At 45.8% G+C, this 14,607-nt stretch overlaps 1 protein-coding gene across 2 annotated transcripts in view; it reads right to left on the reverse strand.

Annotated features, from left to right (window-relative positions):
- Positions 1–14,331, reverse strand: part of DHX16 (DEAH-box helicase 16) — an 83,181-nt gene extending 68,850 nt beyond the window's left edge. For both annotated transcript variants that reach the window (XM_073598894.1, XM_073598893.1), the window contains exons 1-5: positions 14,194–14,331; positions 6,373–6,659; positions 1,905–2,116; positions 1,534–1,693; positions 1,305–1,361 (exon numbers count right to left, since the gene is read on the reverse strand). In XM_073598894.1, the coding sequence (XP_073454995.1) occupies positions 1,305–1,361; positions 1,534–1,693; positions 1,905–2,116; positions 6,373–6,570 (627 nt within the window). In that variant the 5' untranslated portion in view covers positions 6,571–6,659; positions 14,194–14,331. The remainder of the gene's footprint in view (positions 1–1,304; positions 1,362–1,533; positions 1,694–1,904; positions 2,117–6,372; positions 6,660–14,193) is intronic.
- Positions 14,332–14,607: the final 276 nt, after the last annotated feature.

A 14,607-nucleotide genomic window follows, 5' to 3' on the forward strand; every position in this document is an offset into this window, starting at 1 on the left:
ATGGGACACAGATGACGAAAAAGAAAGCCGACAGGGGTTATAAACCTCCCTTGCTCTATCCAAAATGGAAAAACACAAAAAAAACAAAAACACTTTTGCCTATAGTACTCTTCTGACCCATTTTCAGCTGACAGCGAGCTAAAGCCCACTGTCAGCTTATGTCACTCAGCCAGTCCAGGCTCGGGAAAGATCCCAGCTTTACAGTTGGGATCCACACAGAAGCCTGGACTGGCAGCCAGATAAGCCTCTCAGCCAGTCGCTCCCACCCCCCCACGAGCCAGCGCTCTACTGAGCGCTAGATGAGCAGAGAGCTGGTGACTGACCACCACCAGCTCGCTAAAGACCAAGAAATCAGTGGCGGGGGACAGATGGAGCATCGGATTGCTGTTGCTTCCACCTAGGTGAGTGTAGAATATATATATTATTTATTTTAACTGAAACTTCTCTTCTAAAGAGTCTGTAAATCCAAAAACTATAATTTAGTAACTGGTAGCTAGTTTACCCCCTCAATATTTGTGATTGTATTGGGTTTTTTTTCTCCCATAGGCTAACAGCAAACTTTCAGTCCTAGACAACATTGACTGAACGTCCACCTATACTGGAACAAAGTTGCCACCATTGGATCTGTTTACTGAGCACTGCACTCAAGCACTGTATATCACAGGGACCTTTGGTAATTACTAAGAGACTTGCACTATCAGCTAAATGCCAAGATGTAGCTGTCAGGAGCAGAGGAGCCATGCAGACATATAAATAGATTAACTAGTCATATTAAAGTCATGGTTAAAAAAAAATAAAAAATAAAAATCAAGTTATACTTACCTGCTCTGAGCAGTGGTTTTGCATACAGCAGCCCGGATCCTCCTCTCATCAGGTCCCCCGCCAGCGCTCCTGGCCCCTCCCTCCTGCCAAGTTTCCCCAGAGCAAGCAGCTTGCTCTGGGGGCACCCAAGCAGGCTTGCTCCAGAGCTTCCGGCTCTGTGTGTCGATTCACATACAGAGCCACGGCTCGTGTCCAACCCCTACCTCTCCTGATTGGCTCACTGGCTGTGATTGTCAGCCAATGGCTGGCGTTGCGGCCTCAGCCAATGAGGAGTGAGTGCCCGGAGAATTGAGGCTCTCATGCACAATACTGGATCGAGATAGGGCTCAGGTAAGTATTAGGGGGGGCTGAGGGGCTGCACACAAAAGGTTTTTTACCTTCATGCATAGAATGCCTAAAGGTAAAAAAACCTTAAACCTTTACAACCACTTTAAACCCCAGGCATAAAGTTAAACACTAATATCAGATTAAATTAGGCTTACCATTTTTTTACGATCTTCTTCTGCCAGCTTTAGTCTCTTCTGTGCTTCTTCATATGCCTATAATGTAATTGTACAGAACATAAATTAAAATAATAGGTCTAGAAATACAATGAAGAAATGACAGCACTATCCGTAAAAAATTTAACCGGTGTGGACATTTTCAGCAAATAGATTACTTCCCCACAGTGCCTTCTCCCTATAGCCAACTTTATGTTTCAGAACACCTTACCTTCTTATCGGACCTCTCCACAATATTCCTGGTTTTCTCCTTATCTCTCTTCTTTACTCTTTCTGCAAAAGCATCTCTTTCCTCCAGATCCTTTAACCGATCTATCTCTTCTTGGTCTTCTTCATCTGAGATCATCTGAGGAGATGAAGCTTTTTCTTTTCTGGAAGTCATTGAAAGATGGACAAATCAGATGTCAGATGATGCAACAAGACATTATTAATGTCTATTTTAACAAAACCAGCATAGCATACTTGCCACACTACTCTATTTTCATGTATGGCATGACAACAGGGAACAGATTCTTTGCTACTCTACAGTGTTTACTGAATATTACATAACCATTACACAAGTCCCAGAACAGCTGTACTCACTGTGCATGGTCGCTCTCACTGTCAGACGACTCTTCTTTCCTCCTCTTCCTCAGATGTTTCTTCCTTTTTTTCTTGTCATATTTGCTCTCTTCCTTTGCCTCGTCCTCATCGCTATCCTCCAGAAGGGTGTAGGATTTGTTTTTCTTTTGCATGGCCAGGGCCTCTCGCTCTGCTGCCCGAGCCGGGCGTTCAACTGGCGCTTTATGGGGAAGCTGTGCAGAAGAGACAACAAATCAAGAGAAAGAGATGATAGATAGATAGATAGATAGATAGATAGATAGATAGATAGATAGATAGATAGATAGATAGATAATTTGGGACTATACCCACAGCGCATCGATGCTACGCAACGTGCCTCACGTGGGACGTCCTCCAGGCGTCATGACGTGAGGCACGAGCCTTTCCGCTCTAGCCAACATAGCTGGGGACTCATTCGTGGGCAGTGCTTACCACCTGATTCCAGGCCCCTCCTTGCACATGATGTGCCAGCGTGGCGCAGGTAGTAGTCGACGTGCGCGCGGGGTGTATATATGGCGCCTCCCCGGACAAAGTTTTCCTTGCCACACATTCCATGATGCCCCACTTCACAAAAGCACTTGTACTTTTTTTGTACACATCAAGGTAACTATACCATCACCCTTCACATTTCTTGGCTAGTCAGTCACCTCTCTCTCCAACCGTTCTTGGTGATGTGGGACTGTCCCTGGTGTCTCTGCACATCTCTCTTTATATTATCATTCTTGCTAACTGGGTTTTTTGGTTTATCATTACTCGCACTGACTTTTCATTATTTTCACCATTCTAAATGGTCACCTTTTATCTTCACTGGAGTTTCTCATTAACATTATGTAGCTCAGTGATACCCCATTCATTTTTTATAGACTCTCTGACAGTCACCACGTATCCATCATTTGGACTCACTGTGAAGACTGGCTGTGTTCTGGGGGGCTCTGTGTGTGTGCCCTGCTGGCGCGCAGCTGCAAACTACCTCAGCTCCCGCGACAGACTACCTTCTGGCCCTGGCCCCACACTCACATACTTCATCGCATTTCATCATATGTAAGTATCCAGGACTGGCATATTTGCCTTTTCCTGTCATGTTTAGTGCCATATCAGATTAATTATATTTATTCTTTATAGATATTCCTGAGCATCTGCCCCTGATGAGTGTCCATACATGAAACGCATCAGTCACTTAGGATGCAGATACAGGCCTGCATTAGAGACGACTCCAGCTCATTATCTACACTAATCATGTTTATACCATTCTATATTATTTAGTCCTATTGCAAGGTGCCGCCTATATGATATGTGCATATATATATATATATATATATATATATATAAAAATTTACAGAATGTATACATTTTTCTACACTACCATGTGTTGCCAAGCTGATATATACTTATGTATCCTTGATGTCCATTATACATGCAGATGTATGTGTGTGTTTATACTAAAGCTGCACCATTCTGGCTAAAATGAGAATCACGATTTTTTTCGCTTAGAAGATAGATCACGATTCTCTCACGATTCTCGCAGCGTAACATCATCTTTCACATTAAAACAAAAAAAATTGGGCTAACTTTACTGTTTCGTTTTTTTGTTTTGTTTTTTATTCATTGAAGTGTATTTTTTCCCATTCATTTGAAAGACCACTGGGCAAATACAGTGTGACATAAAATATTGCAGCAATTGCCATTTTATTCCCTAGGGTCTCTGCTAAAATATATATAATGTTTGGGGGTTCCAAGTAATTTTCTAGCAAAAAATATTGATTTTAACTTAAGAAAGAAGTGTCAGAAAAAGATTTAGACTTATATTTATATATATATACACATACACACACACACACACACACACACACACCCCCATAAATATATTAACATTATTAAAGAAGAGAGTGATCTCTATGTGGAATCCAACAACGAGAAACTGATAATGTTGCTGTAGCAGTGTACTGTATGTATTGAAAGATATCCCAATGAAAAGAAAAAGGGTACGGTGCAGTGTGCGGAATCATACACAACACTGGCCCCTAGCCAGTAGGCATCTATGATGAGGAAGTATGAGCAGCGAGGGTAGGAGATTGCTGGAGAAACTTCACAGCAGGCCATGTTGTGCCAAACTCTTAAAGGAAGATAGAAAAACAATTAACCTCCCTATAAAGAAAAGAGAACGATCGCTGACTGGTCACAGGGAATCGTCAGATGGAACTTGCTAACTTGATACAACAGATGCCTCATGCACCCTTCACACAAAGCAATTCTTTTTCAAAGAGAAACTATAAAGGCAAGGTAAGATGACAGTGTCTCTGGAAAGGACTCCTCTTTGATCGCCATATACTCACCTAAACTGCTCTCTTGCAGCTTCTTGCTTGTCAGTGTTAGGCTGACCATAGATGATTTACAAGGAGGTGGATGGAGGAAACCCCCCTGCTGTGCTAAGTGAGCCCTATGCTGTCAGAGTACACTGGTTAGCACTTCCACCAGTCCTGTTTATTGACGGATTGAAATTCGGCTGGTTCAGCTGAGAACGGACGAATTTCAATCCATCTGTGAACAGTTTAAAGTGATATTAAAGTCATTATTTTATTTTAAAACAAACATGTCATAATTTCCTGCTCTGTGCAGTGGTTTAGCACAGAGCAGCCCCAATCTTCCTCTTCTTGGGTATCCCGTTGGCGCTCCTGCCCCTCTCTCCTGCCAAGAACCCCCAGAGTGAGCAGCTTGCAATGGGGGCACCCAAGCAGCCTTGCTTCTAAACTGTGGCACTGCGTGTCCATTCATGCACAGACAAACAGCTCGGCCCGCCCCCTCTCTTCCCTCATTTGCTTACTGGCTGTGATTGACAGAAACGGGAGCCAATGGCTCCCGCTGCAGTCTCAGCCAATGAAGAAGGGAGAGTCCCCAGAGAGCCGAGGCTCTCAAGCACATCGTGATGGGGCTCAGGTCAGTATTGGAGAGCTGGGGGGATTGCTGCAAAGAACAGGTTTTTTTCCTTCATGCAAAGAATGCATGAAGTTAAAAAACCTTTAGCCTTCACAAAACACTTTAAGCAATGTTCTGTTTGTCCCCACCAATGACAACTACAACATTGTAAAGAGGTGTGGCCACAGCCCCTAGACTTTTTGCATCCTTTTTAACTCCTTCCACATGTGGATGATTGTAAAAGCTGGTCAAACTCACGGCAATAAAATAAAACTGAACATTTTTAGCATATAAAATGCTAGTTTTGATTGACCCCAAGGAGACTGAATTGAAACTGCCCCAATCAAACATGGTGGAAAATGTTTATCTCATTTAACAAAATTGCCTTACTTTTTTCCTTGCTTCAATTCAATATTTCTGTATTAGGCTAGGTTCACACATGTCCGGCTGGGGTTTGCAGTCTGTTTTTAAAAGGAGTCCAGTGCAGTTTTGTTCACCGGTTCAGGTGCAAATTTTGAATTGAATTTGCACCTGAACTAGACCTAAAATCGCACAGGGCTCTTTTAGAACAGACTGAAGCAGCCCTGGACATGTGGGAACTGGCTCCATTGTGGTTGAAAACACATCCGACTCGCCTATATCGGAACTAAGCCTTAAAGCGGTCAATTTATTGGCCAGTTTTAGCTTCCCACTCAATCATATTCTGGTGGTTAATGAAACTTGTGGGAGGTAAAATTACTTTGTTTCTGGCAACCATTTCCTTTTTTTTTTTTTTTTTTGTCGTCAATTTTGACAGGTAGCACAAAATAACACCGGCACTTTGGGCCAAATTTGGCAGTCCAAAAAAAAAAAATCTGCCAATAGAGTGCAGGTTAAAAAACATAAAAAATACTTTTGATGTCTAAAAGAACACATACAACTACTGCTATCCATGTGTGTCTCACAAAACAGACAGAGGTAGTCAAGATAACATAGTAACCCCTGGGCTGAGGCCTCACTTGACCCCCCCCCCCCACCCACTGTACCAACATGACACAAGAAACATTATCATACAATTGAAAGGCCACCTACATCTGGGCAGTAGAGTCATCTTGAAGCCACTAGAGTCATCTTGAAGCAAGACTTTATTGAATTTTCTAGGGCAGCCCCTATGACAGCCAGTATCCTTGCACAAGGGAAGAACTGTGTTGACTAGCTGTTGCCAGAACATGATTGTTTGGGGGGGTTCTTGGCATAGAATAATCAAAGACCCAGTAGCGTTTGTTCTTATGGCAATTATTTTCATTCATATTTGTGAATCCCAGTGGCTTGAAAGTAGTTGAAATGGACTAAAAAATTACCTGTGTGACCAGCTGTAACAGCATGCGAACTCCATAAACAAAGAATTACAGTATGTTACCAATTTTACTTAAAAAAGTTCTAAGAATGGAATTTTTACCACTTTTCCGATCATGACTGCTATGACTGCTTTTCCAGTGACATTTATCCTGTAGACAGGCCTCATCAAGTACACAATACATATCACTAACACTCTTACCTTCAACCAAAGTTCCTCCGCAAAGCTTCGCACTTTATCGGTGACATCGATTGCTCCTGTGCTAGTTAGGCGGCTTAGAAAATCTACAGAACTTGAACTCCGTTGAGCAGTGCCAACAAGGAATTGGGCCACATGACGATCGCTCATACCCAGAATTTCATGGAGCTGATCTCTCACCCAGGCTTCCACCACATCCATTTTTAGATTCTCAGTCAATGGCAGGTTAGAGCGAATCTTGGAAGCACAACTGGGAGGAGCTAAGCTTCAGCAAGAGGAGGCAGGGGCAGCTGTAAGTAAGAATGATAGAAAAGTCACGAAATGTGAAACCTACATACAAACATCAGTCGTGCCTATTTGCCTTTGCCATAGCCAAAACTAATCAACTTTTCCCAAGAGTCCTGAAGAAAACAAAAATATATTGCCCTATGTAGTTATAACTACATGTTTACAGTGAATGTAAAGGGATTTTTTTTTAAATAACAAACATTGTATATTTCCTCCACTTCTTGGGTCCCCTGCCAGCGTTCCTGGCTCCTCCCCCTTTCTGAGTGCCCCCATAGCAAGTTGCTTGCTATGGGGGCACTCATGCAGGCTCTATCCTGAGCTGTGCTCTGTGTGTCCATTGACACAGAGCATGGCTTGGCCTTGTCCCCCCACTCTCTCCTCACAGGCTGCGATTGATAGGAGCAGGAGTCAATGGCTGTATACAGCGCTCCCAAAACGCCCCTGTCCATTGCAATGAATGGGCAGCGCCTCCTGAAAAATAGGATTTTTTACTTACCGTAAAATCCGTTTCTTTGAGTTCATTGACAGACACAGCCATCTTTATTCAGAGCGGTAGGGTTACATCATCTCCGCAGGAGTAGGACTAGGCAGAACAAAAACAACAACCCCTGGCTACGTCCATGGGCTGTCCTCCGTCAGTATATAACCCCCTCCCTGCTCTAGGTATTCAGTTTAGTAGCAAGCAGTAATAGAAGTATCAAAAAACTCCATAGAGGGGTAGGTGCTGTGTCTGTCAATGAACTCAGAGAAACAAATTTTACGGTAAGTAAAAAATCCTATTTTCTCATTCGTTCATTGACAGACACAGCCTTCTTTATTCAGAGCGGTAGGGACATCCCAAAGCAGTGCTGAACATGAGGGGTGGGATAGCAAAAATCCCAAGGCTAACACAAAAGCCAACCAGGTAAGATAAGCTTTATACAGGACAAGCTGGAACCCAACCTGAACGATACCCCTTCAAGAGGGATTAGACCCTCTTAACAGCAGCCTGCAAAAAGCTTGCGGCCAAAAAAGGCACCCGCAGATGCCAACCCATTCACTTCGTAGAACTTGTGAAAAATGCCCCACAAACGCCTGGAGACAGAAGGCCCAAGACGCACTAGGCGCCCGAGAAGAATGCGCCGTAACAGGGAAAGCAGGAACCCGATTCCTGACAGAATAGCCCAGAGTCATCATCTGTCTGATCCATCCAGAAGAAGGTTGCAGAAGAAGCAGACAGCCCCTTTCTTGGCCTGTCTGTGAGTACAGAGAGCCTGACCTCCAAAAGACTCAGTGGCTGGCAAATACAACCGAATCCCCCAAACCACATCCCAGGCAGATAAGGCAAATTCCTTGGGATGTGTTGCCAGGGACACAAGAAAGGAAACACAATGTCCTTGTTCAAATGGAAACCCAGGGATGGAACCATAGAAAAGGGCGAAGCACCGCCTAAACCTGGGTAAGGTGAACGAGAAGATAACGCCACCCTTTTCGACACCCTGTGAGCAGAGGTGAAAGCCACTAAGAGGCCACCTTTCGAGACAGAGTAAGCAGTGAAATCTACCGATATTTTGAGAGAGGGAGAGAGAGCGTCTCCTGGAGAACCGAAAACCCCAAGTTCAGATCCCACGGTGGTAGAAAAAAACGACACCGGTGGAAACAGATGTCTAACCCCTTGAATAAAAGGTACGCACCAGGGAGCGTGAGACCAGGGGATGCTGAAGACGACCACCCAGGCTGACACCTGGCCCTCGATGGTACTCGAGGCGCATTCCTGCTAAACCCCCCGTAAATGGGGGCCGGAATTGGAGCCACCTAGAAAGAACAAGGATGAATGCCCGGTGCTTCACATCAGGATATATGCGCTCTCCACAACCGGAGGTTAAAACCTCCTAAAAGATGGATTTCCTAGCCATCAACAGTGTCAGAACTGCCGCATCTGGCTCAACACAGCCAGGCTGTTAAAACCAGTGGCTCTAATGCCGCATACACATGAGCAGGCTTTTCGACCGGACTGGTCTGACGGTCTATCCGACGGACTTTCCTAACGAACGGATTTGCCTACACACGATCACACCAAAGTCCGACGGATTCGTACGTGATGACGTACGACCAGAATAAAATAAGGAAGTTGATAGCCAGTAGCTGCCCTAGCGTCGGTTTTAGTACTTCGGACTAGCATACAGATGAGCGGATTTTTCGACCAGACTCAAGTCCGTCGGAAAGATTTGAAACATGTTTTATTTTTAGGTCCGTCTGACTTTTGGGGGAAAAAAAGTCAGCTGGAGCCCACACACGATCGAATTGTCCGACGGAGTCCGGTCCGCCGGCCTAAGTCTGCCAGAAAGTCCGCTTGTGTGTATGCAGCATAAGGCAGGATGGAGGAACAGCCCTGGGACCATAGATCCTTCCTGAGAGGCAGTCGACAAGACACGAAGCCAACCAGGCGCACCCAGAGCGGCTGGACCCATCCGGGGATAATAGAATGAACACCCACAGCCGTGATCCTGCGTAAAGGCCACAACAGAAGCTGGAGAGGAGGAAAGGCATAGGGAAACGTCACTGGCCCCATGGGTTGCCAGAGCAACCCGTGACCTTACCAGAAACCTTGGTACCGTCCGTTGAACCAGGACACCAAGAGAACTACCTCATGAGTGTCCCAGTGGGAACAAACCCAAAGAAACATGGCCCGATGAAGGGCCTATCCGTGGTCCAACCCTCGCCAACTGAGGTATCCGCCTGTCAGCATTCCACTCCTGGAATGCATACACCGGAAAAGGGCCGGACGAAACGTTCTGCCCACCGGGGAATACTGGAAACGGCCAGGGCCGCCACAGCCTAATTGACCCGCCCTGGCGAAGGGCATAAACCATCATGGTTGCCTTGTCCAACTAGAACCGTACAGGGATCCCCCGAAGTCGATCCATCCATGATCCAGACTTAGCCTGATCGCTCGAAGTTCCAGGATATTACCTGGTAGTCCGGATTCCACCAGCGTACAATGACCGTGAGCAGAGCTCAGTCCCAGGACATCCTTCCTGGACCAACTGGCATTGGTGGTCACCCTGTTTAATACAAGGGGAGAAAGGATTTATCCAACCGAAGAACCGGAGAGCGAGCCACCAGACCAGGGAACCCTGGTTTCCTAACTCAGCCGAATCCAATTGTCCCGAGACCTCGGGCATTTGTCTCATGCCAGGATCTCCCCGAAGGGAGCTTGTATGGAACTGCGCAAATGGAATCATTTAAAAAAAAGGTAGAAACTCTCAGACCCAACACCCACACGCAGGTCCGCAGAGGGCCTACCTGCCGGACAGAAAAATAAAAAACGCAGCATGCAACTGCTGGAGTTTGTCGAAGAGAAGAAAACACGCTGGCCAGAGCTGAAGCTCGGGGTTAGATAATCCGACTTCTGGAAGGGCCCAAGCAGACTTCAGATAGTATAGATGCCTACTGAAATGAGTCAAGGTCTGTATAGAAACTACATTGCCCCTCGGGGTAGCCGAGGAGTGACAGAAGAAGATCGTCCAGGCAGCCAGGACTGCAAACCCCCACAGACGCAACCACGCCCGATCCGGGGCCAACACCTCGCGAATGATGGCCAGACTATGCGCTGATCATACGCTGCGCCCACAGCAAAATGGAGGAAGTGCTGGAGTCGGCCGCGAGTGTAGTAGGCCTCAAAGCCGCGGCCTAAATTTTCGACCGCCAGCCGTGAGAGCGCCCCCCCCTCCCCAGCTGGTAGGCCACAAAGCCGCGGCCTAAATTATGGCAGCCACTCACCTACCAGGCCCAACCCTAGATACCCCCCCCCCCAGTAACAACCCGAAGGTGAAAAAGGGGAACCATGTCCCAAAGCCCCTAGGCCGGGAGCCTGGGCCTTACTCGGGATGGGGGGGGGGGGGGGAGGAAAGGGGGGTGGAGGAGAACCCCGGAGGGACCGACTACCCCAGGGAGTACCCACGCCCCACATCACTCCGGGGAAGGAGAGGAGGGGACCCCTTACTTACCTCTCCAGCGAAAAGCACAGACAACGCTCCCAGACAGATCCTCCTCGCCACCGAAGTGGGGGGCTGTCGGCCATGAGGAACGCTGTGACACAAGCCGAGACCCAGTCTTATGCGACCTCGCGAGACGTTTAACTTGCAGGGCCAGCCCCTGTCCAGTGGGGCTATGTCGCGGCCGACCTAGCGCGTAGCTGTGGTCTGCGCGCGCTTGCTGGCCAGACTGGGCTGACCACTAGATCAAGCGTCCAGCCCGTCGCCCAAATCTTCCAATGTGGACACTAGTTCTGTTGACCTGGGGGTCCCCAGGAATTTTTTTTTATTTGTAGGGATTTCCCATCACTTCCTGTTTGGCTATGGGACAGGAAATGAAGGGAAATCTCCCCAATAGGACAAAGATGGTAAAGATATATATATATATATATATATATACACATATATATATACCCGAGGTTATAACCCTCCCTCTATCCAAAATGATAAAAAAAAAAGTTTTGCCTATAGGTCTACTTTAATCACCTACCCACTGGGCACTTATACCCTCTCCCTAACCAGGCCAATTTTCAGCGCTGTCACACTTTGAATGACTATTACCCAGCTATTACTCAGACTATTACTCAGTTATGCAACATTACATTTTTGTCCTTTTTTTCACACAAATAGAGCTTTCTTTTGGTGGTATTTATCACTGGGTTTTTTTATTCTTTGCACTATAAATCTTCATTTCTGTTATAAAATTTTGCAAATTAGTAATTTTTCTTTATAAACTTTGACCAAAATTTATACTGCTATATTTCTTTGGCAAAAATAACCCAAATCAGAGTATATTATTTGGTCTTTGCAAAAGTTAGAGAGCCTACAAGCTATGGTGCCAATCACTGAAGATTGATCACACCTGATGTACTGACATTTCTTGAGACACTAACAAGCCAGAAAAGTACAAATACCCCCCAAATTACCCCTTTTTGGAAAGTAGACATTCCAAGGTATTAAGACCCCTTTCATACTGGGGCTGCCGTGCATTAGCGGTAAAGCACCGCTTGTTTTAGAGGCGCTTTACCGCTGTGTAAGTGGAGCTTAAAAGCGCCCGTGTTGTGGCGCTTTGGAAGCGCCGCCCATTCATTTCAATGGGCAGGGCGCAAACTGCCCCAAAAGGTGCTGCTGTCCAAAATGAGTGCTGTCATCCTCCAAACTCATCTCTAACCTGAACTCCCTCTTTCTGTACTCATTCCTCACCCCCACAGCTAACTGGAGTAAGAAAAGTGGGAGTTGGGGTTAGAGAGAAGTTTAGAAGACGCGCGCTAATTTTTCTGGGAATGTCAGCCAATCAAAATGCAGGTTCAGGTGCCATTATTTTCAACGGCACCTAAAACATGGTGTCTATTTTCCACAATTTGTCATATCGCATGAAGCTTGTTGCCAAAAATAAGCTCCTGCTCCTTTTTGGGCGACAAGCTTCACGCAATGTGCCGCGCGATAAATTGCACAACAAAACTGCATTGCATTTTAGGCGCCATTGAAAATAATGCCACTTGAACCTGCATTTTGCTATTGAAGTGCATTTTGAGATTCCTGGCAACGATTCTGCTGCATTCCCAAAATGCCCAGGTGTGAACAGGGCCTGAAAATTGAGCTAAGCCCTTCTAACCTTTTCAGCCAAGGAAGCTGCCATCTTGGCCTGTTTGATCAGCAGTTGCCATGGTGCAGCACATGTGATCAGTTATGACACCAGCCATTTGACAGTTTGGTTGAGAACACAAGCAAATGTGACAGTTAGCAGTCCTAGCATGCCGGGAACTTAACCACCTTGCTGACCGTCTCACACCGATATACGTCGGAAAAGTGGCACGGGTGCGCAAACCGACGTACCCGTACGTCACTCTGTCATCGGCGGCAAGTGGGTGCGCGCCCGCTGCGGGAGCGTGCCTGCGGACTCGATGTCTGCCGGTGGCCCGTGATCGTGGCAGGGAGAGGCAGAACGGGGAGATGCCTATGTAAACAAGGCATTTCCCTATTCTGCCTAGCAACATGACAGGGATCTACTGCTCCCAGTGATCTCTGTCATGGTTCTAGTGAGCCCATCCCCCCTACAGTTAGAACACGCTGAAGGAACACACTTAACCCCTTGATCGCCCCCTAGTGTTTAACCCCTTCCCTGCCAGTGACATTTACACAGTAATCAGTGCATTTTTATAGCACTGATCGCTGTATAAATGTCAGTGGTCCCAAAATAGTGTCAAAAGTGTCCGATCTGTCTGCCGCAATGTCACAGTCATGATAAAAATCGCAGATCACCACCATTACTAATAAAAAAAATAATAATAAAAATGCCATAAATCTATCCCCTATTTTGTAGACGCGATAACTTATTGCGATTTTTTTTACCAAAAATATGTAGAATACATATTGGTTTAACCTGAGGAAGAATTTTTTTTTATATATTTTTTTGGGATATTTATTATTGCAAAAAGTAAAAAATATTGTTATTTCAATATTGTCACTCTTTTTTTTGTTTATAGCAAAAAAAAAAATAAAAACCGCAGAGGTGATCAAATACCACCAAAAAAAAAGCTCTATTTGGAGGGAAAAAAAGGACGTCAATTTTGTTTGGGTACATGTCGCACGACCGCACAATTGCAGTGCCGTATCGCAAACAAAGGGCCTGGTCAGGAAGGGGGTAAATCCTTCGGGGGCTGAAGTGGTTAACTGTTTTTTTTAAAACCGTTAAATCAATGGCTTTAATTCCACTTTACTGACACCCCAAGTGCAGCTAGCAGACGCGTTTCGTCACACCAAAATTATAGTGAAGATATTTGCCAGCACACCATGGAACGACATAAATAGCGTCCAAACGGGTCATTTATTGCAAGATCACAACACAAGGAGAGTGCAACGTTTCAAAGTCACGCAGGACCCCTTCGTCAGGCATGTGATGAAGGGGTCCTGCATGATTCCGAAACGTTGCATTCTCCTTGTGTTGTGATCATGCAATAAATGACCCGTTTGGACGCTATTTATGTCGTTCCATGGTTTGCTGGCAAATATCTTCACTGTGACTTGAACCATTATCCAGCTGGTTGTTGCTGCAGCACCCAAATTCGAGGGGTCATCCAGAAATGTGTGCGATGGGAATATGAAGTATTACTTGTCACACATTACAAAAATGCACAAGTCTCAGTACCAATAAAAAACGCAGGAGCTACTTTGTCGCATTTTTCATGCATAAGGCAGCCCATGAGAATAGACTGCCATATACTGTCACATAGGTGTTAATGGGGTACTAATATGTATACATTTCATCTGGTGGGGATTTATTTTTTTCTCACATCAAAATGTGAGTTTCACTTTAAATGCTTGAGTTAATTTTGGTCAGCAAACACATATTATTCTTACTGAACAACAATCCTCCATGTCTAGAAATGCACGTCATTTTATTTATTGGCCCTTTTGTGTCTCCTCTCCACTACAAGTCCCAGCGTGCCTTTCCCACCCCCGCCTGCCTCTGTCATTGTACAATGGTGAGGCTTCCATCTCCAGCACTTTTAATACTCACCATGTAAAACAACAACCTCCGTTCCCTTGCTCTCCTTACAATCTGTTACGATACAAAAGCAGCCGCTGGCGCCAATTGATGACATCCACCACAACGTCCACTACACTTCCGTGTTTTGGAACGCATACTGCGTTTCAGCAAGATCTACGTTGTAAAAAAGATACGGGAACTGGCGTAGGGCGGGCGTAGGACGAGCGCAGGGAGAGCGTAGAGAAGGCGTAGGGCGGGCGTAGGACGAGCGCAGGGCGAGCGTAGAGAAGGCGTAGGGCGGGCGTGGGATGAGAGTAGAATAGGCGTAGAGAATACGTAGGGCGGGCGTAGAAGAAGCATAGAGAAGGCGTAGGGCGGACGTAGGACAAGCGTAGGGTGGGCGTGAGACGAGCGTAAAGCAGGCGTAGGAAAGGTGAAGACATG

The sequence above is a fragment of the Aquarana catesbeiana genome, linkage group LG09 (genome assembly GCF_042186555.1).
Source record: "Aquarana catesbeiana isolate 2022-GZ linkage group LG09, ASM4218655v1, whole genome shotgun sequence".
In the NCBI taxonomy this organism is placed as follows: Eukaryota; Metazoa; Chordata; class Amphibia; order Anura; family Ranidae; genus Aquarana; species Aquarana catesbeiana.